The 26,079-nt window shown below is 46.5% G+C and overlaps 8 protein-coding genes across 8 annotated transcripts; 6 read left to right on the plus strand and 2 right to left on the minus strand.

The window, feature by feature from the left end:
• Positions 1–1,319: 1,319 nt before the first annotated feature.
• Positions 1,320–1,946, plus strand: DFL_003599 (uncharacterized protein; the record flags this gene model as incomplete). Its single annotated transcript, XM_067632559.1, has 2 exons — positions 1,320–1,409; positions 1,473–1,946. The coding sequence occupies 2 exons, from the start codon at positions 1,320–1,322 to the stop codon at positions 1,944–1,946; spliced, it is 564 nt and encodes a 187-aa protein (XP_067490817.1).
• A 1,180-nt stretch (positions 1,947–3,126) lies between these two features.
• On the plus strand, positions 3,127–4,986 carry DFL_003600 (uncharacterized protein; the record flags this gene model as incomplete). Its single annotated transcript, XM_067632562.1, has 3 exons — positions 3,127–3,370; positions 3,457–3,586; positions 3,645–4,986. The coding sequence occupies 3 exons, from the start codon at positions 3,127–3,129 to the stop codon at positions 4,984–4,986; spliced, it is 1,716 nt and encodes a 571-aa protein (XP_067490818.1).
• A 1,058-nt stretch (positions 4,987–6,044) lies between these two features.
• On the plus strand, positions 6,045–8,252 carry DFL_003601 (uncharacterized protein; the record flags this gene model as incomplete). Its single annotated transcript, XM_067632563.1, has 7 exons — positions 6,045–6,188; positions 6,252–6,450; positions 6,518–6,531; positions 6,588–6,938; positions 7,033–7,168; positions 7,245–7,665; positions 7,745–8,252. The coding sequence occupies 7 exons, from the start codon at positions 6,045–6,047 to the stop codon at positions 8,250–8,252; spliced, it is 1,773 nt and encodes a 590-aa protein (XP_067490819.1).
• A 7,292-nt stretch (positions 8,253–15,544) lies between these two features.
• On the plus strand, positions 15,545–16,671 carry DFL_003602 (uncharacterized protein; the record flags this gene model as incomplete). The annotated part of the gene is made up of 2 exons (XM_067632564.1): positions 15,545–15,936; positions 15,996–16,671. The coding sequence occupies 2 exons, from the start codon at positions 15,545–15,547 to the stop codon at positions 16,669–16,671; spliced, it is 1,068 nt and encodes a 355-aa protein (XP_067490820.1).
• A 1,114-nt stretch (positions 16,672–17,785) lies between these two features.
• Positions 17,786–19,486, plus strand: DFL_003603 (uncharacterized protein; the record flags this gene model as incomplete). The annotated part of the gene is made up of 2 exons (XM_067632565.1): positions 17,786–18,538; positions 18,626–19,486. 2 exons carry the CDS (start codon positions 17,786–17,788, stop codon positions 19,484–19,486), a joined length of 1,614 nt encoding a protein of 537 aa, XP_067490821.1.
• Positions 19,487–19,689: 203 nt separating this feature from the next.
• On the minus strand, positions 19,690–20,216 carry DFL_003604 (uncharacterized protein; the record flags this gene model as incomplete). The annotated part of the gene is made up of 3 exons (XM_067632566.1): positions 19,690–19,782; positions 19,855–19,923; positions 20,019–20,216. 3 exons carry the CDS (start codon positions 20,214–20,216, stop codon positions 19,690–19,692), a joined length of 360 nt encoding a protein of 119 aa, XP_067490822.1.
• Positions 20,217–21,696: 1,480 nt separating this feature from the next.
• Positions 21,697–22,014, plus strand: DFL_003605 (uncharacterized protein; the record flags this gene model as incomplete). The annotated part of the gene is made up of 1 exon (XM_067632567.1): positions 21,697–22,014. One exon carries the CDS (start codon positions 21,697–21,699, stop codon positions 22,012–22,014), a length of 318 nt encoding a protein of 105 aa, XP_067490823.1.
• Positions 22,015–24,651: 2,637 nt separating this feature from the next.
• DFL_003606 (uncharacterized protein) lies at positions 24,652–25,682 on the minus strand (the record flags this gene model as incomplete). Its single annotated transcript, XM_067632568.1, has 5 exons — positions 24,652–24,685; positions 24,748–24,818; positions 24,878–25,096; positions 25,162–25,577; positions 25,640–25,682. 5 exons carry the CDS (start codon positions 25,680–25,682, stop codon positions 24,652–24,654), a joined length of 783 nt encoding a protein of 260 aa, XP_067490824.1.
• Between the last annotated feature and the right edge of the window lie 397 nt (positions 25,683–26,079).

Raw genomic sequence — 26,079 nt, forward strand, 5'->3', positions numbered from 1 at the left:
ACAACTCTGCCCAGCCACGCGAGCATGACATTGAAAAGCCACAGCAAGAATGGCAATTCCCCCGATGACGACAAGAAGATGGTTGTCTGGTTTGGCAGAGAATATGACGAAGGAATAGGGTCATGGGAAATGCACAAAGTTCCCAAGGCAAAACATGGAATCACCTGCCGACGGCTGTGAGTGACCAACGGCCGGACGCCGTGTGAGTACAAAAGCCTACAATTGGAGCAAACGGAGAGTCGAGCAGGCTAACGAAATGATAGGTTCCTAAAAACCTATGATGCCCGGACTTTGAGTCAAGCTGTGCCTGCAAAGCTCCCAAGGTGTGAAAAGCTCCCTCCTGCAGCTCGCCTCCGGTGCAGGAACGGGAGAAGAAAGCCAATAGGAGGCCGCTGATATGCTGCATGGGCCAATGAGAAGCCAAGATTCGGTGACCCCAGATGCAGCCCATCTGCTGCAAGCGACATATTTTTGGAAAGGACCAAAATGCTGCTTGCTGTTTTCGTCGTCCCTATCTGGAACGCTCAATATCGGAAGTGGCCGGTACTGCATACTGTGTACCGTAGGCTGTCTGATTTCCATGATGTTCAGCTCGGTGTGTTACAAGTGGGCAGTATGGCTCCTCCAATGTTGACAGGGCCGAAAACCCCGGATGATGGTATACGCGCGCAAACCAGCTATCGAGATAACCCTGTCGGGTTGTCCCCCATGAGCTGTGGTGCGCGATATGTACCAGCAGCTGATGTCTTGTGAACCGACACCATCCTATCGAGGTTATCTCGATTCGGATGGCAGGACTCCACCCAGGAGATATGCACGGAAATGATGGCAACGTCGGCAAGTGGAAAGAAAGGCCGCCCCAGCTCGGGGGAAATTAGCTAATCTAGGCTCTCGCCCATTCCGAGGCGAGGAGTCATATTGTCATAGCTGAACCAGACCTGAACCGAGATCCCCTGAAGCTAAGCAGGCAAGCAAGCCTTCCTAACTTTGGGGGAATCGGACGCATATGATGACATATTGGAAACATATAAAGCGGCGCCCTCCGCCCCCTTCGAGTCTGTCTCGAAGCTTCGGTCACGGGGTTGAGAGGTTACCATCCAGTCTCTGTCAGCCTACCAAATCATAATCATAACCGTATTATTGTTGTCGATATTATCTATCAAACATCGCTCTCTCGCTCTCTCACACCTTTCTTCCTCCTTCATCCAACACCCTAAGCTTATTGACCAAACCGCTTTTCAATATTGCAATCTGCTCCAAACAACCTTTTCCCCTAAATCCAAAGAAGCTCGAAACTAAGCTTGAAAGCACAAACCAACATGGCATCTATCACCGACTCCGTTAACAGCATTATTCCATCCACCGCTGACCTCAGGAAGACGTCTGTTGAACAGCATCGTGCCAAAAACGTGCGTTGTCCACCCCTAGATGTGTTTAAATAAGTATGAAACATGTACTAACACAGTATATAGCGTAAGGTTCGGTACCGAAATGTAAACGTCAACCTCCTTAACCAGCCCGTAGACCCTTTGGCAAGGAATCCGAATTGTAAACGCTGGAACGAACGCAATATGTTCAAGATGCCTAACCCCAACACCTTCGGTGGGGATTCTTGTCAATGCCAGTCATGCAGATCCTATCGCTGGGAGTCAAATAATCGACGCAAGACTCGTCTTCAAAGGGCCTGGGACCACGAGTCGGTTGACAGCATTGACAACTCGTTCGATCAAGATAATGTCTATCGCGATGGTGTCGACGGCGTTCTCTACTCGTATGATCTACCCTCCGGACCCAGCCATGGTTCTCAGGTCCTATCTCAGGCCCTCAATATTGCCATCGACAAAATGGAGAGGAAACAGCTTGAACTACTTATCAAGAATGAGTACGATGTTGTTGACTCCGAGGAGTCTGCATCCTCTGAGGACGATGACTACGAGTTTATTTAAAAGATAATAATACGATACCCTCGGGATGGCTTCCAGAGAGTTACATCCCGGCCTTTGGCTTTCGGTTCACGTGTGTTTTCGAGCGAGTTCTTTCGGCAAGGCTTTCTTTGTTTCTCTCTTTCTTTTCAGCATCCGCTCAAAGAACTTTTTTTGAAACAAATAATCACTCCTTTTTTTTTTGTTCTATGGCTCCGCTATGACTCTTCTCTTCTCTTCTGGTGGATGCTCTATTTCGTTTCGTCTTGATATTGTGTGGCATTTTAACATACCCCGTGCTTTATTGGGCAGCATAGTACTTTTATTCTTGTTTTTAATTCCCTTTCTACTAACATTGTGGCGGTTTTTGGTTTGGCTTTTGGCGTATATCCTCTACATGGTGCTTGATGACGGGTCTTTTATTGCCGCTTGGGTGTTTTTTCGGCGGGAGTTTTGAATGACTTTTGGCGATGATTGATATGAAAGACTTGGAAGAATCATACACCATACCCCCCCTTTCTCTGTCGCATTTTTCTTTCCTTGTTAATTTGTCGCTCTTGCTCGGCACCCCCCTCTGCAAGAATCTTGTTTTCGTTGTTTATTTTCGCATCTCTAGGGGTTCTAGACCGGTGTTCTGCTTTTGGAGTTTGGGAACCTTGAGGACGAGATGCTCTCTTTTCTCCTTCTCCTCGAATCTTTTAAAACAAACAAATAACTTACAACTTCAGTTGGTTGGAATGCACCCGGTTGCGAGACTGGAAATGCATTTTCAAGTCCAACAGCTGATATCTATCTATAGCCTATAAACGAAATAGAATTATAGCACGGTTTCGAGAAGCCTCATCAGGCTTCGTTGCCAACTTCGAAAACCGTTTCAAACCGTCCTTGATATCCCAAATGCTGGTGTTCAGTTAGAAGATCTGTGACAATTCTGTAATCGATCCTAACATGTTAACATGTGTCCGGACCAGGCTCATGAAAACTGTCGGTTTCAAAAACCCTCAAGATCAAGATAGATTCTGTTAGATGTCATGTTGTTACCTACTTTGTTATGTTGTTGTCGAGTCTGCGTTACAGGCATCGTACAAGGCTCTCAGCCACAAAGGCCCCGGCGTCGTTCGAATTCACCTCCAACAAAGACACTCGACATCATCGTTTCGTAACTCCAACAGTGCAGCGCGCCTCGAGGCCTTCCTCATCCACAATGACGACGAGACGCCGTCAGGCACCCACCATCACGCTGGTTCCAGCCCTCGCCAGGATCGTTTCAGGAAGCTTTGGAACCGAGTCTCTGTTTCAGCGCCCGCTGCTTCGTATCGTCAAGGTACAAGGCATATCCATGATCGCTGGGCCTCGAACCAACCCCAACGATGAAACTGAACCTCAGGAAGGTGATACGTTGTTCGCCTATCGACTCTTTCTAACTGACGGCGAATACGTTGTTGCAGGTTAGTTATTATTATTATTTTAGTTTTTAGTTTTAGGCTAGTAGTATGTAGTGTTAGGTTAACTGGTGATGATTTCCTATCGGTAGCTGTTTTGGACCCCGTGCTTCACCCGCTCGTGCATGACAAGATCTTGACTGGGCCAGGCACTTATGTCAGGTTGACGGACTACGATGTAAGAACGTCACCGAAGAAGGTTACGACGGACAAATTCACGAGGTAGAAGATCTCTAGATATCACGGGTTTTAAACAGGTGTCTAATCTACGACGGGGTAGATTCCTTAAAATCCGAGGACTCGAAGTTGTCTACTCTCCAGGGATTCAATTCCATCCAGAAATCACGGATGGAGATGGAGACTCTGCTATGGGTGGTATTGGCCGCACAGTTGGTCGACTTGCCCCGCCCAGAAACCCCCATCAGGAGACCGAAGCCATTCCGGGGGAAAACGAAGAGGAAGAAGAGGAAGAAGATGAGGTGGTAGTAATCAAGCAAGAAGCCGCGTCTTCCCGACCCAGAGCTGATTTCGGACTAGACGGAACGAGAGATCGAGAGATTGACGACGACGAAGACGAATATGGGCTAGATGTTGACGACGAAGAAGCCTTAATCCAGCTGGAACCACGGATTGGAAGTAAGTCCACGCAAGCACATAACATTCAGCCGGATAATTTTGCTACAGACGAGAGGTCTCTGTCGCCAGACCATATGTTGGATGATGACTTGTCAGAAGATGAGATCTTACAACTGTCACAATTGGAACCAAAAGTGGCCATCAGGAGGGAGGTTGTTAATTCGACGTGCAAGTCGACTCAGAAGCAGAAGATGCAAGAGGAAAAACTTAGGTTGGCAGGAGGATTGAGGGACATTACGGGGAATTCAAATGGTGGGTCAGGCCAACAGGGTACGAAGGCGAAGAAAGGGACAGAGCCACTGTTTTACGAGAAGGAGAATGGTCGAGGCCCAGGAAGCCCCATCATCGCTAGCAGCTCGATGAATCCTGGCGGTGGAAATACTAGTACCTCGCAGAAGCCTCTACAACATTCTTCACCTCTTCCACGACAAGATGGAGGATTGTCCCCGGGCCCATCTACAGGTGTTAGACCGTTCCCGATAGAACCGAGCACCCCTCAGAAACCGTTCAGACAAACCACACCTTTCACTTCCCCGCCATGTAGATCGCCGCAGCAACCACGCCCTGTCGAGATCACGAAACTCGGAGACTTGTTCGGCAAGGCCCCAAGGAGTAAAGTCGATATTCTAGCGATTATCAACAGGATTGATGATAACACAATCACTCGCTCAATTGGCGTTAAAAGGGACATGCACTTGCTAGACCCGACCGTGGAGAAGACGGTATGGTTGTCAGTATGGGTCGATCCCACCCTTTTTAAACCCGCACCAGGGACTTTGGTCTTATTCAGAGGATTGACGGTCCACAAGTACGACGGCCGGAGTTTGAATGCGTTTAGTGATGTTGCAGGGACTAGATGGTACATTATCGAGCCGACTGAAGATATGGTACCTGGTGTCGATGAGGTGAAGGAGTGGTGGAGGCAGAAGACGGTAGAGGAGATGTTGAAGAGCTTCGATTACGATGATAACGACGATGGATTTTAGATATCTTCCGGAGGTTTTGCGATTTGATGTTCCATTGATGGCGAATTAGCGTATCCTTTTTTCTCCTTTACTCATATTTGAAGAGAGATGTCAGTTAGCGTTACAGGCGTTAAGATCCTTCGAAATCGATACCAGTTCATTCACGAGGTCAAATCAGTCAGAGTAATGTAGTATTAAGTATGTATGATCATGCATAGTCAAATCCCATCGACAGAGCGTAAACGAAATGGCATTCCGGCTTAATTGTGACCACTGTGAAAAAGTCTGTTCTGCACCTCATCGCGCTACCGAGAAAAGAATAAGAGAGAAAGACCCAGTTACGCGAAATATATTAAATGTATAGGATTCATGCATTCTATCAGACAACTGGAAGCCGATTGATAGGGATGATGAAGATTTCGCGTGGATGAGGTGGTTGAAGAAAGAAAGAAGAGAAAGGGAAAAAAGCGAGAGGACAAGCAAATTTTGTTAGGCAAGGCTCGGCTCGAGGGCACGAATGCATGGGCTTCATCGATAGCTAGTTCGCATACAAACATCTTGACAGAAACAGCCAGAAATAGGCAGAAGAAGCCGAGGGGTTGGCCACCGGGTCAGATGAGCTGCGATTGTAGATTAAATGACTTCAATTGATGTTGTATCGGTCAAATGCCGGAATTACTACCATGCTGTGGAGCAATTGGAGTCGACGACCTCCATTGAACGTGGCCTCGAGACGAGAACATGGGGGGCTAATTTATGGGCGAGCGTCGAGCGACAATTAATTGCAACTCTTAGTCGCTGCCCTGGACTGGAGCCGACCTCGGATTGTCATATCAATCCGAACCAGCTCGCTGATTGTCCTCGACCGTTGATATCATACATGTCGGCCGCCTTTACGATATAATACCACCTTTTCCCTCCCTCAAGTCTTCCCCCGGATTTGATTCCCCGCATAAATCCAAACATTACGGCTATATCAAATTTCTCCATATTTGGGGACCATATATACCACGAACCAGCTCTTTCAGTCGATATCTAATCACAAAAGTTAGAATTAATTAAAGGTTTCCGCCCACGACATGTCCGACCCAAAAAATACCTTCGCCGTCGGTGTAGACGTCGGCACCGGCAGCGCACGAGCTTGCATTATCGATTTCACGGGTGAACTCCTCGCCGAAGTTTCAAAAGAAATTAGGACATGGAACCCAAGAGCCGATTATTATGTGAGGGCCATCAAAAATTCCAATTCATGGCAGTTTTACTAATCCTAAGCCCCTTTTTATCAGGAACAATCAACTACAAACATTTGGGAGTCGATATGCTATTGTGTTCGCACATGTCTTGCGAAAACTAATGTAGACCCTTCGAAGGTTACGGGTATTGGATTCGATGCTACCTGTTCATTGGCCGTATTGAGCGAAAGCACGGATAAACCAGTGTCTGTAGCTGGTCCTGGCTTTGAAGAACATGAACGAAATGTTATTCGTATGTCCAACATGCCCATTCTTTCGGTTAACTAGTAAAGAGATAGTACTAAACATCAACTCTCTAGTATGGATGGACCACGTATGCTCGTACATGATATACACCAATCAATACCAATACTGACAATTCGCATACAGCGCTGTCCCGATGAAACCGCTTCCATCAATGCCACAAACCACAAACTCCTCAAATACGTCGGTGGTAAAATGTCAATCGAAATGGAAATACCCAAGGTTCTATGGCTTAAAAACCACATGCCAATTGACAAATTCCGAGATTGCAAATTTTACGACCTAGTGGATGCATTAACACACATTGCTAGCGGGAAGGAGACCCGTAGCTTCTGCTCTGCCGTGTGCAAACAGGGCTATGTTCCCGTTGGAATTGACGGCAGCGTAAAGGGTTGGCAAGAGGATTTCTTGAACAGCATTGGATTGCCGGAGCTGGTCGAAGACGGATTTAAGCGGATGGGAGGAGTGCACGGTGAGGTAGGCGTTCTAGAATCCCCCCGGTTTCCTTATGTTATATCCATCACTGGAAGCGTAATTCGAGATCATGATGTTGTGGTTTTATATTAACTAGTATGCGAAGACTGGGACGATACTATCTGCGGGCGAGTTGGTTGGTGGGCTGTGTAAAGAGGCGGCGGAGCAACTCGGTTTACCGGTGGGAACGAAGATTGGAAGTGGTGTTATTGATGCGTATGCCGGTTGGGTTGGTAAGTTGACAGAGATGCGAAACGAAACAGCAAATCGGTTGGTAGACGATAATATGGGATGTTGACGACGTGATAGGAACTGTTGGAGCAAAAGTCGAGTTGCAAGAACCGCTTCTTGACGAATCGATACCCAATAACAACTTAGAACAAGCATTCACCCGCTTAGCCGCCGTCGCTGGAACATCAACTTGCCATCTCGTTATGTCGAAGGATCCAGTATTTGTTCCCGGAGTTTGGGGGCCTTATCGGGATGTTATTCTTCCGGAGTTTTGGATGGCAGAAGGTGGTCAATCAAGCACTGGTAGCTTATTAAATCACGTTCTAACGACGCATCCAAGTTATGCGGCCGCAAAGGCGCAGGCGACGGAGAAGGGGCAAAGCGTATATGAACTCTTGAACACAAGACTCGAGGAGTTAAGGTTTGAGCAGGAGGCGCCAACCATCAGTTACATTGCAAGGCATATGTTTTTCTACGGCGACCACCATGGAAATCGAAGGTATGTATCCGAACCCGAACTTATGGGCCCTACGCGTAGGAACTAGATAATCGTTTAACTAACGGTTGGTGTTCCCTAGCCCGATTGCCGATGCTACAATGCGAGGCTCCATCATCGGCCTAAGCATGGACACTTCAATAAATGACTTGGCGCTTCAATATTACGCTGCAATGGAGTTTATAGCCCAGCAAACTCGTCATATTATCTCGGCAATGAATGAGTCTGGCCACACGATCAAGACGATATTTATGTCCGGTGGACAATGCCGGAATCCGATCTTAATGTCGTTGATTGCAAATGCTACAAGGCTACCCGTCGCAATACCACGGTATATCGACGCAGCTGTCGTACTGGGATCTGCAATGCTGGGAGCAAAAGCAGCCAGTGCAGATGCTAATGGAAAAACTGAGGGTCTATGGGGGATCATGGATAGGTTATCGAAGCCTGCGAAGATGGTGGAAGCTACGAGGGATAAATACGAGCTTGCATTATTAGATGCCAAGTATAAAATTTTCTTACGGATGAGTGAGGACCAGCAGGAGTTTAGAAAGAGCATCGATGCAGAGATTCACGGGTGGAAACAGTAGACGGAGTAGATAGTCGGTCAAGGTTGTATTCAAAATAGTGTTGGAATTGTGGTATTTCTTTGCAACATTGCCAACACCAAAGAGGCCTCAAGGGTTGGGAGGCTTGTAGACATACCAAACTCGACGAAGGAACTACAGTACTGAAAAGTTAGACCTATTGGATTCTTCTTTGATTTCAGAATCTTATATCCTAACCCCTTTGAACCATATGCGCATGTTCTTTTGTCTTAACCAATCCTACGGACTAGACTACCTAGGTACTTAGTACTTGGAAATCGACAAACGAACCCCTACCCACAGTGGTACCACTTGCATCGAAAACCGGTACCTCGTGTAGTATTCAATACAATTCTTACTCATCTTTACCATTCGCCGCTACCAAAAAGAATCAGTATCCAAGACATAACCAGGATGATCACTCGATTAACGGTTTAACTTACTAACGGCGGCAGGGACTTCCCCACTTTGTGTCTAGTGTGTGCATATGCATACTGCGCATAAAAATCCTCATGGACTATTTCAGACCTACGAGACAATTGTTAGCCAAGCCTCGTAGAGCTGGATACAAACAAACCTTTCGAAGCCTACCGTTTATCATTAATCCGAACATCCTTCAAGTTTTACAGTCTCATTCAGAAGCCGGGTCGGTCTCTTGTTGACCAAAAGGTTTTGTCATGCGTCCAAGTCGGCTCTCCCACGAGGATTTCTCCCATCTCCAGGTGGCTCGACATCAAGCATCGGAGCCACGCCTGGTATTTCCGTCGTGAGGTTAACCAGTGTTTCTCCCACTTCATTTATCTCCCGAAACGTCTGTTCGTCGGGGAGGAATAGCCCACCCGGCCCTCTTTTCATAGGCCGGCTTGGTATTTGCCTGCCTGGTTCGGCCTATAGCTGGCCATAGTTCCCTTTTCATATGGCTTCATAGTTGGAAAATCATACCCCTGCAGCCTTGCAACCTCCTTCCACTGATCCTCGTAATATATAAGTCTCCCCCTATGTAGTCGGGTAGCCTCATTCTTCCAGAGAAGTTCTCTGAGATTTAGAGAACGCATGACTACATCGATGTTACCAGCGTATTCATCCCATGGGTGTTCATATTCCGCAAATTTGGGATTATCGGGCATAAATGCATGACGGCCCCGCATTTCTCCCCATGGAACCGCCCGAGCCTAGGCATATATGATATCGTCAGCACATGGGCACGAAAAACGAGTTTATCGTAACACTAACTTCTTTGTTTCTTTTTTAGGTTCGCCGCTTGCCCGTTCGACCATCTCTTCAAGGAACCCCGGGGTGGATAAAGTGGTGGTGCCGCGTAGTGATACAAACCGTTTACGACTTCAGCTTTCCGAAGTACGTTTCGAAGTCGGCTTCGAGAATCCATTACCATGGAGGGGTACCTGATCTTCGACCACCTTCCGCATAGACGATTCTACATCCTTGATTTCAAAGGGCCTTTAGTAGCGCCCTCGTCCTCGAGCCCCAGAAGCTTGACTTTTGTAGTCCGAATGACCTCAGCCGATGTCTCGCATTCAAACCCGTAATATCAACCTTTTCATTTTCTTCCTCTCGACGCCTTTTCTTCCCGAGTAGATAACCCCCCACGCACATTGCAGTAAAGGCTCAGGCGGACACGAGCATCAGGCCGACTCGCCACATCCAGTATTCCCCGATGGGTACATCTCTGGTATTGTCACGCTGGGTGAGGGGATAGACATGATTCGTTCGGAGGATGTGGCTTTTGAGATTATTCAAGTGGTGGATTGTAGCTCGTAGGTATGAAGGGGAATTAGTGTATGAATGAATGATTCTACTCTTCCTCGAGTAGAGAAGCGTAGAGAAGGGAGGCATGGTGTAGTTTTGCGGAGCGTTAACGAGATCGAGACAACGATATCAGATAGAGGAATGCCTTGATGGCGATGCCTTTTCTTTCGGGGCCAGCCCACAATCCATCATACGGCATGGTTTGATATACGGCATTTACAATTATATTTTAATTTGTATAGAATCCGAATCGGGCGATTTAATCTTCCACGCGGACGTCCGGACCGTTGGCCAACACTCCGATAGAGATATCGTCTACCAAAATGCAACAATATTGTATTACTTCGAGATTGGATAGAGATAAACCATTCAATTAGTACTAAGCTACTCGGGGCCTACCGAACGAACCCTGCAATTAATTGTCTGCAGAATGGCGGTACTGCAATAATATGCAACAGAGGCATGAACATATGCCTCGGCTCGAAAGACATACTTCCTGGTTCGATTGAAGCACTATGATAATATATCCATGGGAACGAACCCTTAAACAGTAAGACAAGCAACAAATGGACTTCGGAATGGGCCAATCGCCAACCTTCGCATGAACAAAGCTGGCAGCGATCGATGCGATGTGTATTATTAGGATTGTCTAGCCATCGCCATTCGAGTTATCTAGTCGACTCTAGATCTCGCTACTGATTCGATATGAACCAGCCACATAACGTGAAACGTAATTAACGAGAAACAATCCAATACTGTTGAGGTATCTTAACCGGCTCCACTTGATCGGATGACCGTTACAATCCTCGATTCAGAGTTACGTTTCAGTTGAAATGGCAGAGGTCGGATGATATCATGGGTGAAAAGCTAAAAGATAGTAGATTAAATGCTAGATGTCGACATGTCTTTCATCCTGGGAGGATTATGCATGGCTGGTTGTGTTGTCACACAGCAAAACAAAATATCTGCTGTCAAGAGAGCTCGGTTCACCAAGCTAAGTCTTAGTTCACGTCCCTTCGTACTTGCATAGCCGTTCACCTTTTATTTTTTTCTTCTCTGAGGCAAAGCAAAGCGGTGAAGAATAGACTGTGGGAGCTTGGAGCTACCCTGGCCTGGTCGTGAGCGACAGCTTTAGCTTTAGAGCTTAGGATCGGATCAGATTAGGAGCTGGCAGCAGGCATGAACAAGGGTTTTTTTTGACATGGGAGAGCTGCTGCTGCTAGCCACAGCCTCTTCTGCTTCATGCAGCCACTGTCACTCAACCACAGGGTTCCACCCAGACATAAATCTGCTTTGCATTAACCTGACTGTAGGATCGAGCAATTGAGCAGGGCATTGCATATTGCAAGAGCTGAGGGCCTCATTGCATCGCCATCGACGGTATTAATTATCAATTGCAATTACCGTTTACTTCCTGTCTGCTTGCAATGCAATGGAAAGCAAAGAACGTAATGTAATGTTTTTGGTGACTTGTATCGGTAATTGAGTGCAATAATAGCTACGGTACACGTGGAGCGAAATAGGACTCTGCCGCAGAACCCACCTCTGTGCCGTCCGTACAGTTCCAAATACTACCGTCTACCGTCTACGGACTCGAAAATGTTCGTAGATGTCTAGACACATATATCATCAAGATTCGAATACGTCGCCACAAAGAAAAAAAAAAAGGTATATACCGAAAGTCTCCACTCCCGTCTCGCCGGTTGCAACCGGTCGGGGGATTTTTGGTTTTTCTCGCAAGCCACCAGCCATCTTAATGGTTAACTAACGATCAATTGAGGAACTATAGCACGATAATGTCGATTATTGTCAAAGTGGCCATGATATTTCGCTATCGATAGGGTAATCGATTATGTTTCTAGCTAAGAGCTCGTAAACTTGAGGGTATAGCTAAGCTACTACTAGCTACCCCCGGCCCGCTAGTTAGCGCCCCATCGAGGTTAACTGGACTTACATGTAGCTTGAAAGCTCCCCCTTGATAGTGCGTCTCCACTGTACTAAACCCTTAAGTTCAATCCTGTCGACTACATACTTGACAGACAATAAAGTTGTACGCATATCCTGGGGTACCCGGTACAAGCTATAGTAGATGGCATAATGTAATAACCCGCGCTTGGCCGGATGCTTTTCCCACGATGTTCTTCAATCAGCATTCGGGCAGGCGTCTACAGAAGACATGTAGACGTTTTGTTCTCTTTTGCCCAGCACACCCGAATAATTGCCCGATTCGTTTTCTGGTTGCCTCTTCCGTCTTAACATATGGCGCTACCTCAATACCAGAACCCCACCCTGGACACCCGAGCTTGTTATTCCGAGCCGAACAGGACTAGTAGTACCCTCCGAATTTCCGGGGAAAGAACAATAGTGTACAGATCCTTATTCGGACCACGGAAGGGTTACTACCTTCAATGCGTCTAACAGAGCTTCGAGAAGATCTTCGAAGTCGACATATGGAGGGGAAAGAGCAGTCCGTATCAATCCACGCTATGCGATAATAGCGGATATGCGTCGGCAAGGACGACCCTCGATATTCACTTTTGGGCATTTTTAGGATTATACGTTTAAGACAGACTTTACATAGTTTTATTGCCGATGCCGACACTTTCGATCGATTCTTGACATGACAGATGCCATCGACGGATTCATCGATTCAGCGGTGCTCCGGATTCGACTCAGAGCCCATTATCACTCCGAGTCGACGGAGTTGGTTATGTTATAGGGAACATGTAAATCGCATGAAGCGCTGCAACTTATTTTTAAACCGAGTTTGAAAACTCAAAAGTTTTGTTTTAATGATTCGAGACTCCGTTTCGAAACAGGATTATTTTCAGAAGGCGTGAGATTCTGTTTGAATGTTTTGTATTGTAATTGTCCCGTGGGAATAAAATTAGTAGTGTATTCCAACATTCGATGATGTATGATGGGCGAGGGCCAACAGCTTCAAAATCGAGACAATCGACCAAACTCGTTTCTAACACGGATGCAAATGCAACCTCAAACCCAGTAGAAACATCACCAATTTTTGCTACACCTACCGCTTTCGAGGGTCTGTTTCAATGGTGCGAACGGGGTGTTATCCTGTGAGTATGGGTAAGCCGTTGAACAACCCGCACGAGCCAAATGCTGGAAGCGAAAGGCATGGCCTCCGAGGCTCGAAGGAGACAGGGAATTTGTAGCCGCAGTCTCGGATCGCTAACGTGGATATGGCACTAGCGCTAGTGCTTTCTGAGCCAGGACTTTTTTTTTAGGATCCTGCCTCCAATCGAGCTATCGCCAACACTAGTAAATTTCCATTGGTTTTTATTCCTTGGCGGTTCTCTCTTCTTTATTTTTTCTTTGACTTTCGGATTTTCTTGAGTAGTAAGGTTTAATTTTCGTGGGTAGCTTGTAAGCTTGTCTTGTAGTTTATTTTTCTTGTCTTCTTCACAGAGCTCAATGGATTAAGGTCAACCCAAGTCGGTAAGGTTTCTGGTCAAGCTTCAAAGCTCAAGCTCCGGGTGGCGGCCAGCTCCCCACATTGTATCGATTGTCAAGTTAACTTCCCAGTTGATACAATTGTACTGCGGTTCCAATTGCAATTGCATGAATTGTTTGCTCCAACAGAACCAGAGAGGGGAAATAATGGGGGAAACGGATCTGATATTGGAAGAAAGGGTAACTTTTTATTTTATTTTTTTATATATATATTTTTTTAAGGTTCATAATACCAGGGACAAGCAAATGTAATGGAAATTATACCGACCATTAGATTTTGCATCTAAACCTGTTCAAAAATCGTTTCTGGGAAATGTTGGATTGTTTCCCTGCAGAGTAATAAACGACGAGGCTAAAGGAGGGGCATGGGAGCATGTCCTTACCTGATGCGAGTTAGTCACATTCATGCTTGGAATGCATGTCGGTGACGATGGTCCTTTAGTGTCTACACGTAGAGCTGCAGAGGGCCCAATAATCCCATCGACAAGACGGCCCCAGTCGATGGCAGCTATCGACCGGAAGAAGTAGCCCATTTACGGCGCCGCGCAGGACTTAACAGAGCTAGATTATTACTTGTATCGATAGGAAAGAAAAAAGTTGAACAAAAGGATTGTGCCTTTCCAGAACCAAGCTGGCTGCATTTGACAGGGCCCACCGTTTGCGCACCGAGGCCAATGCCGCCAATGGCTGTAGACATGCCATCCTAACCGTAGAGACTTTTAGCTAGACGCTATTGGGGAGATCCAACATGGTGTCGACATGTACTTTGTGAAGTACATACCGATCGAGGTCGAGGTTTTACGAGACCGAGACTATACTAGATTTAACACCCCTCGCAACAGTAGCGAGCCCAACACCACCAGACGAGACATAACACCTGAGAGGTTAACGGAAAAAGTTGGAGATTGTTATTTTTCGTGTATACGCATTGTAAAAATATCACCAACAGTGTCTGAAGCAGTGACTGTATTTAGAATTTGTTAAAATAAAAATGAAATAACAAAATAACAAAAAAAAGCAGAGAAAACTGGGGGCAACGGATCAGCCTGGACAGGGCCGGGATTGCGTATAAGGTCGCGAACCCTCGATGCCACACCATGGTTAGGATGATATCCCAAAAGGCCAATGGTATGCGTCCAAACACGGAGCCTATCGTAATTGTCGACAGTCTTCTTTCCTTTTTATGAGCATATAGACATTTCCTGACTTCTTTCGTGCTTCCTCACTTTTATATAACTGCAGCCTTCTGTCCCTCTCCCTCGAATCAGCATTTGCATCTCAAGCATCAACATTTGATTGCATCGAGCATCTCTTAATCTTAATCACCACCACCACTCTACTCTACTTTACTATCTTACTCTCTACCCATCTTGATATACTTCTATATCATCGATTCATATATAATCTGGTTATCGCTTAATTGCAGACGATCAGGAATCAGCCGAAGCTTCGAACGAGAAAAAAAAACCATTCTCACCCCGTTCATTATTATCATACGGGATCAACCGCTCGCGAGACAATTCGAGTATATAGCGTAGGAAGCGTAGCTCTCACTTTGAACACAAATATCTCGAGCTCGTCACACCCACCCGGCTATTATACTTCTAATAGTTATTGTCTAATTCCCCAATTTCGATCTTTCATGAGCACTGTTATACTTCTCTCTCCACTTGTCCACTCTCAGCTTCTATAAACCCCAAATTCTCCGATCGTCATCTCTCCTTCCTTTTTACTCCCTCTACCTCGAAAAGCCCGTTTTGTGCCAGCGAAGGACCCGCATCTCCCTTATTTCCCTCGTCCTCTGCTCTCGTCTCTCTCCTGTCTTCGTGTTTATCTGGACTCGGTTGCGGCCGTAGCCCTTTTGCCTCTAAGCTGCGAAGGGAAGCTCCCCATAGCTCCTACCAAGCTACCAACAAGCACCCGACGTTTTTCTCTTTTTCTTTCCTTTTTTTACCTGTGTGGTAGCTGGTTTATTAGCCGAAACGGCAAGGGCCTTTTTCCACACCAAGGTTTCGGTTTCAGAAGTACTCTATCCCCTGCCGTTAATATCAAAAATGGATTTCGACCTGGATCTTTACTATCAATCCGCCGTCTTCCCAGGCTTTGGCGAACCCACCCTGGAGGAGACGGAGGCTGCCACCAAAGCGGCCTTGGAAGCTGAACTTCGAGGAATGAGAGCCAGTTTTGCCTCTGGCATGGAACATCACGACCTGTTCATGGACCCGTCTACCGCATGGGACTTCGGTTCCAACGTTGACGCCAACAGCAACAACACGCTCTCCAACGCAACCTCTTCAACCGCCTGCTCAACCCCCAGCCACAATGAAATTGTCATTAAGACCGAACCAACAGAGAGCTGCTCTCTCCCACCCGATTCGCCTCAGAAGAAGCGGAGACAGCCGTGGGGCAGACAACTTACCCCTCCCACCACTAATCTCCCACCAAGGTATTTTATTAAACCTGTTCCATGTGATGGGGAAAAAATATCTAATATGTGATATCCAGGAAACGTGCCAAGACAGAGGCTGAAAAGCAACAACGTGCCTATGAGCGTGTGATCAGAAACCGAAAAGCTGCTGAGACCTCCCGCCAACGAAAGCAGGCCCAGCAAGACCAACTCTACAGGGACCTCCAGGCCGCGTTGGACGAAAACAAAGCCTTGAAAGCCAAGATCGGTGCCATTGAAAAAGAATGCACCACTTACAAAACCCGTTCCGTCCATCTCCAACTGCAGCTGCAAGGTATCTCCAACGGTTCCACTGCCATGTCTGCCGCATTCAAGGTTGAGGACCCAGTCACTCCCATCAAACTGGAAACCGCTGGGGCCGACCACTATGTTAGCCCAGCCGCTCTTACATGCGAATCACCAACCAACCAATTCGACGACATTGTCTCACCAACTTCCTCGCTTGCTGGCTCTCCAGAGACCATGTCCGAGGATGAGAGCCCCAGAACCCCAACAGAACTCAGGTCTGGGGTCTACTCTCACATGTTCAGCCATTATGCTACATACCCCTCCGACTCCATCCTCCTCCCAACCGCCAATGCTGCTGCTGAACCACGAAAGATGGCTAATGCCATGGACATCAACGAACACTTCAACGATGTCTTCACTGCATTGAACTATGACAGGAACCCTGAGGCTGCTCAGCTCGCTGACTATGTTCAGAACCTGTTTTAAAACAGCGACATCTTGATTGATCTTGCATTTCAAAACATAACAGGTCATACGTTGTTTGGTTTTTGTCATTTCTTTACCTCATTCGATGCATGAGGATCTCCCATGGTTGGAGATATTATACCCATACCCCCGACCCAACCTTGCTTTCTTTGTACATGGACACAGAGTATCAGAGCCGCAGGGCGGGAAATCATACTGAGATCACCACTAGAGCAGCGGTGTTTCGTCTGTCGTTATCGGAGTCTCATTTTGTTTTATTTTTCACACGGGAATCGCCACACTAAAAGAAGGATATCACTTTTCCTGTCATTACTTTTTCTCTCGCTCGGGGTGCTTTTTATTTTATTTCATTATCGCTTTGCGAAGAAACCTTATATATTAAAGGGCGTTATCTGGAGCAGCGGGAACACTGTACGAGGTAGAATCCGAACTGGTTGGTTGGCGTTTGTGCGTTAAACTTTTGGATTCCATTGGGCTTGTATATACTGCACCTAAATAGCAAAAAGACCAAACAAAGAAATAAAACAACAAATAACAAATACCTTCTTGTCTATATACGTATATACACATAGATCTAATATAATATCTAAAGGAGTAGCAGTAGCCGAAGACTCTAGCAATTGAATCTAATGAAGTGACTGAAAATGACTTTGATACAAATTGTGTTGGCCGTGTGGTCGTTTTTTCGCGCGAACATTGAAATTTTGAACCTCACAATTCAACATTCGCCGTGCATCCGCATATATTCTGCAGGCACCCCACCATAGACGTCACGGTAGGTCGCCACCTACCAACCTATCAAACCCAGCCATTGGCCACCATCCCGCCATGGTTATTCCGGCTGTAGACACATGCTCAATTCGTACAATGTACTAATCCAGACTCTCCCAAAATAGCAGTTCCAGGCTATCGACGTTAATTATCAACCGTGATCCGACCATTCACACGACCCCATACCTTACCCCGCTAGATCTATAGAACGGACGGTGCATACATAACGGCGACAACGTGCCAATCTGTTCCTTCTACCAATAGAACGGTTCACCTGGGAAGAATTTGTTATTAATTGGATACGGAACCGATATACTACGAAACTTGCCGGGTACGACCTGCCATGCACGCTCTCCGCTGCGCCGGACGGCGCACCAGCACCCTCCCGAAGCCGTCTTCGGGATTCCACAGGGTGCTTCCGTCGATAAACCCAATAGCTGCTGGCCAATCGGTACAGACAACATGCAGGCGGCCGTACTCATCCGAAACTACAGACAGTACCTCTGACCGTGGTACTCCAATCAGAAAACTGAGCCAAGTAGGCAAGATCGAAGAATACTACAGGCTTCCCCCGGACAAGGAAATGACACCTAGCGACGTCGTTAGAAATGAAGTAATTAGCGAAATCAACCGGGACAGAGTTAACCCGGATGGAGGAGCCCCACCGCTACGCTTCACCGATATCAAAACCGGGATGAAATACCACGCAGGACGCTCACTGGCTACCGGAGATGATGCGAAGGAGCTTTATAATGAATTTAAAGCATATACCGGTATTGTCAAGCCGGGGCCGACAGACTTACCGGGGAAGCCGACACAGGTTCACATTTTATACAGAGAACCGACATCACCACCAGAACGAGTACTTGAGAGTATCCGGAGATTATGTTTCAACCCTTCTTATATTGTAACAAAGGAGTTTGGCCCCCACGCGGTAAAGAGCACGGACTTAATAAACGTGGAATTGGGATATAGCTCGCATTACTTACCGCACGAACTGAAGCCCATGGTGATGGTGCACAAGAATTGGAAGATATCAAGGGGCGGAAGGTCACTGGAGAAGATATTCCGTTTTGATAATAGGAACTCCGCTCGGGTTGGTCGATAGAATTCTGCCCCTCCTGATTTCTTTGATCGTTTCTTTGCCTTCGTCTCGACTGACATGCTTCTTGTCCTTTACTAGGATTTCGCACACGGACTTCAACGACTCATCAAAATCAAGGTTACCAAAACCCTGCTTGTAGAACACCACCCTTCATTTGGTGTCTACGGTAGGCGAGTATTAGTCCGTTGGGGTACCGAGCAGCCACACGAAGCCATTTCATCGTGGGACATCGCCTGTGCCAAGCAAACAGACAGATGGGCAGCCTCGTGCAACGTCAAAGATGTGCTCCCCGAAATTCTAGACTGGACCTTTGAGACCAAATTCGTGGATAGGAGCGTTACGGAACAAAACCCCCCAACACAACCGCAATCAGATCCGGAAACTAATGCATCGCATAATTTGATGGATATCATTGAAAGTTTGATGGCGACGACGAAGAGTTTGATGCAATCTGCTGAAGAACCTTCGACAATTCAGGCTACTCTGTCAATGGCATCAGAGGCTCTGTCAAAGACAATAGAAAAGATTGCGAAGGAGAAAGAGGAAAACAAATCTCTCGAGTCCGCTAGAGAGGCCGAGGTTCTACGATGGTTGAATAGCGAGGAAGGAGCTCACAAGCCAGAAACTGTGGACGTGCCTCAGGAAATAATCGAGGGTTTGGCACGTGTGACAGAGGCTGGGGACTCAGGAGCCGTAAACGCCGAAGCCACACAAGCAGAGGCTGCAGATGCGGTCGTGGATGTAGAGACAGAGTACCTGCCATCTGAATCACAGACCGTGGAAACAACCGTCGCCAAGGCGGAGACAGAAGCCGTGCAAACTGAGGTGACAGAAGCCGTGCAAGCTGAGGTGACAGAGACTAAGACAGAGGTAGAGAGTCAATCAAAGGAGGCCTCAACCAACGGTGAGGTACCTAAAGATGAGAATGCATCCCAGTGAAGAGAATAGGCAGGTATGTTAATTCTTAAGATTCGTCTGTGTATATATACGCCCACGAGATATCAACCCTATGCTAGAAGTATTTACGTCAAACGCAATGCAGAGTATAGACCAATGAATCGACTCCCAAAACTCCATTTTCACCGTGCATGCTAGTTTTTGAACATTTTAAGTTTATCAACCTATTGTGCCTTTTGGAACCTTTATTTTGATCGGTCCCATAGGTTCTCGCTTTCACCAGGTAATCGCTCTACCCGCTTCTGTTCCCAACTGTCGAGGTCCTTACCCATCAGACGCTGTTTTTTTTTGTTTGTAAATTAGTTTTCCCACTTCTATAAGAAATATAGTAACGGAGGTCGGAAACATACATAATACTCCTCGTTGATATCCACCCCCCTTCTATCCTTCTGCATTCCCAAAGCCTCTTCCTGGGTCATCTACAAGCCAAAAATAAATCAGCCATCAAATGCACCAAACCAGACCAAAAACACACACCGTTGTAGAATCAATATGGTGGTACAAGAACGCATACCTTCCTAACTTTCCGATCATGTTTCTCATATCGCAGAGCCTGGGCAGGAGTAAGGAAGAAAGCACCAGCAACCATGGTCAATATGAAGGGTAGACCGAATAGGGCGAAGGGATGCCGCTTAAGGTGTCGGCGGTACTTTGCGGCAATGGTATTCTCCCATGCGGAGGAACGGAAGGGTTTTGATTGAAATGTTGGCATTCTTTTTTTTTTTTTCCTTGACAGGTTATCACGAGCTTAAATTGAAGATGTCCTTGTTTTTCTTGGGAAAATCGGGATGTGCGCAAGCTTCAAAATCGACGTCAGGCCATTTCGAAGCGTGAGGTTGAAAATGCCAAGCCACAATCTGAAGATTTTAGAAAAAGTCGCAACGCAAAAATTGCAACAGGCTCCTCCTGAAAACCCTCGTTTTCGACAGATCCAAGTCGACAGGTGAATGGCTCATTGATGAGAGCTATTGGACGCTATCAAAGAGCTCTCAGCCGAAACTAGCCGACTAGGGTCATAGCTCCATAGCTACTTAGCTACCCACCGGTCATAGCTCAACCGCTCGATCGATAGCTCCAGTTCTCCACATCCAGAATGGAGAATAACTCGATCAAAAGACTCCTAAGGGCAAAAAAGGCCCGTTATGTCGAAATGCTTAATCCCATTCTCTTAAAGAGGATCATTGTTATTACTGACATGACACGGGAATAATCTTCGTCTCAAGCATAATCCTATTTTCGTCTTTTCAATTTGTGAAACATATACCTCATATTAATCCTCTTCCCAAAAACCACAATTCCAAGTCCGATCAGTATGTCCTGATGATTGAAAAAGGGTTTAGTAACTAGCTATAGTCCAGTAAGTATTTAGAAAAAAGCACTCCCGCTGCAATGCAGATCCCCCAAAGTGAAGAGGGCGAAGACGCCACAGCATGCGCATCACTAGCTTCGATTATGCTATACCCTAGCTATAGGATGAAAATTAAGCTTATCTAACTAAAAAGGAAAGAAAGATACATTGAAAGAAAAAAAAAGAAAGAAAAAAAAAGAAAGAAAGAAAGAAACCCCCAGAGCTATCTGGAGCTACCGGGTAGATACTCGAACCCGCGGGTATACTTTCCTACGGGATGCATGCAGCTATACTTCATATCATGTATATATACCGGTATTAAGATGTTTTCTTTTTCTTCTGGTGTTTTGTTCTTTTTCCGTCCTTTGCATGCTATTTCTCCGTCCGGAACTTAGCGAAGGCACGGTTACCCGAATTTTTGTGGTTTTTCCTGACCACAAGGTGCGGCTCGCTTCGATGTGTACGAAAGCGAGACTGATAATCCTTATCTAAGGAACTTCTAGAAGGATGAAGCTAGGTAAAGTAATACTCGATGCGTGCTAGAGGAAAGTATAGACCAAGGTGGTATTTAATTCAAAGGAGGGGTAAATCGAAAGCTTGATCTCCAAGTTCCCTTTCCTCTACCCCCCAAAGAAAAAAGAGTTTCCCTGCAGCAGCCGGTCTTTTTTTTTTGAACGAGAAACCTGGTCCTGGCTATCTCTGCAACTGCATTTACTCCGTCCGGACTCGCAAGAGGCCACTAACTAGCCTCGCGCCACTAACCACCCTTGTCCGAAACCACAAACCCAACACAAAAGGAAAGCTAGATACCCAAAAAGGGTGATATCTACGAAAGAAAAAGAAGATGCCCTGCGCAGGAATTTTCACACCCTGCCAAACATACCACACATTCCCCGAAAACGCCTCGTCAGATCTAAAAACCCTTATGCGCTATGGCTTCCCACAGGACATGGCGGGAAAGATACTGGACACCAGAGGCATGACGAACTGGGAGGTTCTACAGGCGGATTGTACCGCCCTACTATTCAAGAAGTACTGGGACTGGATGAATATGAATATTGCATCGAGGAGACGGAAGAGAGGGACTGAGAGGGAGATGGTGGAGGAGCTGGATCGGTTGGCCGGGTCGGTGAATGGGAGGAAGAAGTGTGTTATTCTTTAGATTGTTCGGGTCGTAGTGGATATATCCCTTGCTGCCATAGGGTTATTCCCAGATATTTAATGTAAAAGTGAGTTGTAAAAAGGTGGGAGAAACTACACATAAATTTCGATGACCGGTCGAGATGGTCTAGCCCGTGCGAAGCATTAAGATAAAGAAAGAGACCAAAAAAATTACAAAATAGAATAATGATACCCCAAATCCCGGCCTTGTCTCGCACTCCTAGCCGTTCCCTCCAATGAAATAACGAAATGAAAATCCAAGCTGACAGAGAACACGGGATGTCGTCCCACAGGTTAATTAATCCGACAAGTGTCCACGATGGCATCCTGTAAAGAGCCAAGTACTCATCACCGACCCAGTGCTTTTCAATCCCATCAGGGAGAAGGCCCGGATATTGATCGATGACATCGCTAACTTGCAAGATCGGTACATGTCTGCCGTATGCATTCTTGATTTCGGAAGGGTCGATTTCCATCATAAACGCGACATTAGCTTCCCCCTTGTCAAGTCGTTTTCGAGCCCGATTGAGAGCATGGCTTTCGGTGCCAAACATGTAAATGAAATGGGTGGCTCTGTCGGAATACCGGTCAAGGTGAGTTTCGAGCTCCCTCGCGAGATGATTGTAGTTGCAGATTTCGATGCGGCCGCTGGCCTTGCATTTAAAACCGGTGGCATCATTGTAAAGGGTGTGTGATACGTTGGGGAAGTGGACGCGATAGAGGACATTGGGATAATTTCGTAGGTCGAGCTTGGGGTTTCGAATGTTTGGCGTTGTGAAAGTAATTGTCTTCGGATGGAAGATGTTGGCTAATTGGTAGGTGTCGAGCGGTGATAGGTCTTCTAGGATGGCTAGAGAAGTCTATGAGTGGGATCCGCGAAGCATGGAGAGTTCGATCCATAACTGGCGCCATGGAAAGTAGCAGCAGAAGCAGCAACAGCAGTAGAAAACAGTATCATAAATTCTATACCCCACTGCATACACATGCAATGATATCGTAGACGAAAAATCCCCGGCGGCACCATCCATAGACGCTTAGACTATTTCCCTCGGATATAATACATCTGAGAGTGAGGGCCGGCTAGAGCTCTCCAGATGACAGAGCCGCCCGTTACCAGCGCCATGGCTGTGAGTTCAAGCGCTTTGGTGGGGACGCTGTCCCTAGGGCGTACGATTCCTCGTTCAATAAAATCTAGGGGTCTCCTAGATTCTACCAGAGAATCCTGCATCCTAGAGTACTTTTTAAGCACCTTCTTAGGTCTGCATTGTATTTTTGTGGCCTGGTTTCACCCGTGATTCTATCCCTCTATCCTCACTTCCCTTCTCAGAGAATGTGTACAAGGACGAGGATATTTCACCTGGCAAGCATCCAGCAATCGGTCGTAACTCGGACAGAGTTTCTCGGTAGTTCCGGTGTATATATATACTCCCCACAGGCGGCCTCTCGAATTCACCGGTTCCTTTTTCATATAATTAGAATATAATATTCAGAACTTTGTTTCCGTGAACCGACTACCCGCTGCGGCCCTTTTCCCCCTCCTCTCTCCCTCTGACCTCTTAACGTCATCTTGACGGCTTCATGGTCTGGGAAGCTGGAAAAATTATCCAGGTATAACTTTTATCATCGGGTCGTAAGCACGTCGTCTCTCGTTATTTTAAAACGGTTTCTTTTTGGCTGTCGACTGTCTGTTCGATCCGAAATTACGACTTGCCGGAACAATTTAGTGGAAGATACTCACAAGATACCTAATTATTGAAAAGCGATAGCTCTTTTTTGTGAATGAAGTTTTTGCGAACGAAGAATGAAGATCAAGAAAGAAAGAGAGAGGGAAATAAAAGGGCATCGAGTATGGGTTTCGCAGGAAGAGCCTGAACTGGCAGCCATCTTCTGGTCGCGTCCGCTGTTTCCCAAATAGGCTTAGTCTCCCTCTATAAAGCCATCCACCAAATAAAATTCTTTCGCATGTTCACCATCTTCTTCTCACCATCTCTACCTCTCCCTCATCCCATCGCCATGTCGTAACTCGTAAGTCCACTCCCATTGCCTTCGCCTCACCTTCCATCACCATCTTTCTATGATGAACTATTCGTGTCGCCCCTATCAGACCAAATATTTGGTGACCTACACCGTCCAAAGCCAAACGGACTTTTCTGAAACGAAAGAAACTTTTTTTTTTTTTTTTCTTAAACAACTACCCGCAAAACTTCCATCATAATTTCATGGAATGCTGACTTTCCGCCCAGGTTTTTTTTTTTTTTTTCTAGACCCGCCAATTCGAAAATTTACACTCGGCCCGCATACAATATTATCATAGGGTAAGCGAATGACTTTTTTGTTTTTATTAATACGAAAAGCAATCCCTACGGGAGGAAGAGCTGATGATGTAAACATATCCATGCTAATACGGAGCCGTCGAAGTACTACTTTTTCGGTTGCTGACGAAAAGCAACATTCTTTTCATCTTTCACCTGAAGCCTCTTTCCTCCCTCCATATCATCCCCTTCCATTCAACTGTCGGCATTTTCAATCATATTAGTCGCATGTGCTGACTGTCTCCAAAAGATAGAGGATTCTTATAGGCGCATTGCGTTATAATATTTAGTCGAGATGTATACAATATAATAAGGATTGATCTGATCTATCGATATGCCGCGAGCACGTCGTCGTTCCAGCTATACACCATTCGTAGTCAGCATCCACCCCAAGTGAGAGAGCAATATTATATAAAACATACCTTAAGAACTTCCCACTAAGCCCTTTATCCGCCTTCAATCCCAAATTCCCCAGTACTGCTCCCACGTCCTCCTGTATTGTATAAAATTAGCCATATCCCGTACCGTAATACAGAGTGAAAGAAAACCAACCGGCTTGACGATCGCTCCGCTCTCCTTCAAATTCAAAAACTTCGCATGTTCCTCCGGTTTCATAACCTTCCCGTGAACATCTCTCAGCGCCGTTTGCATGTCCGTATCCACGACCCCCGGTCTGATCGCCACCGTCACGATATCCGGCTCCTCGAGCGCCAACGTCTGGTTCAAGTGATTCAACGCTGCCTTCGAAGCTCCATACGCACCCCAGCCGGTCTATTTTAACAAAACCATCGTTAGCCGCATCGAGGGATGTGAAGTCGAGGGAGGGGAGGACGTACATAAGCCCCCACCGCGGCCCCCGAACTGACCATCACCACCCTCCCCTCCCGCCTCCTCAACTCCCCGACGGCAGCCTTGACAACCTCCACATTCGACAAAAAGTTCGTCCTAAACGTGGTCTCCCAATCCCCCACATCCGCATCTCCGACTTTGGCCACGGGATCCAACCGTCCGTGGTTTAAAACCAACGAATCGATCCGACCCCATCGTGATAACGCAACGTCGACGATGAGACTTTTGACTTCGGATTGGAGTTCCGACGGCGGGGAGGAGAAGTCCACGGAGACGGTTTCGAGGTTGGAGGAGTGGGTGACGGAGAGGGATTTCAGGGCCGGTGTTAGGGTGCGGGTCACGGCGAGGATGTTGGGCGGCGAGGGGAGCGCGAGGAGGTGCCGCAGGATTGCGAGGCCGATTCCTATGTATCATCCCGTTGGCCTTTTATTCCGTTCCATCTCGCAAGGAAGGTAGGATACGCACCTCGTCCGGCACCGGTCAGCACGACCACGGGTGTGACGCTCATCTTTTAATAAAGGTTGCAATGCTGTGTTACCGTTCGTTCGCAAGTCTGGATTTCAACCGAACCAAATTTATACCGAAACGATCCGTCTACAGAGCAGCTTAGTCACCACACCACTGACTCCAAAAACCTCAAAGCAATCGTACCGTCATATCGTGCATCTATTAACTCAAACTAAAACCCATCCCTCATTTTATGTATACAAAGGAAATAAAAGAAAAAGTCCAACAAATCAAACTATTATACAGCAACATGATTAAAAAGCTCGCCAAAAGAAAGAAATCGCAACGGTGCAACCAAGATATGTATATGTAAATAAATAAAAAAATGGAAGCCGTCCGTATATATACAACGAAGAATCCCCACCTGCAGGAAGAAGAGAGAAAAGAAAAGAAAAAAA

This window comes from Arthrobotrys flagrans, assembly GCF_004000055.1.
Source record: "Arthrobotrys flagrans strain CBS H-5679 chromosome Unknown unitig_0, whole genome shotgun sequence".
NCBI classification, from domain to species: Eukaryota; Fungi; Ascomycota; class Orbiliomycetes; order Orbiliales; family Orbiliaceae; genus Arthrobotrys; species Arthrobotrys flagrans.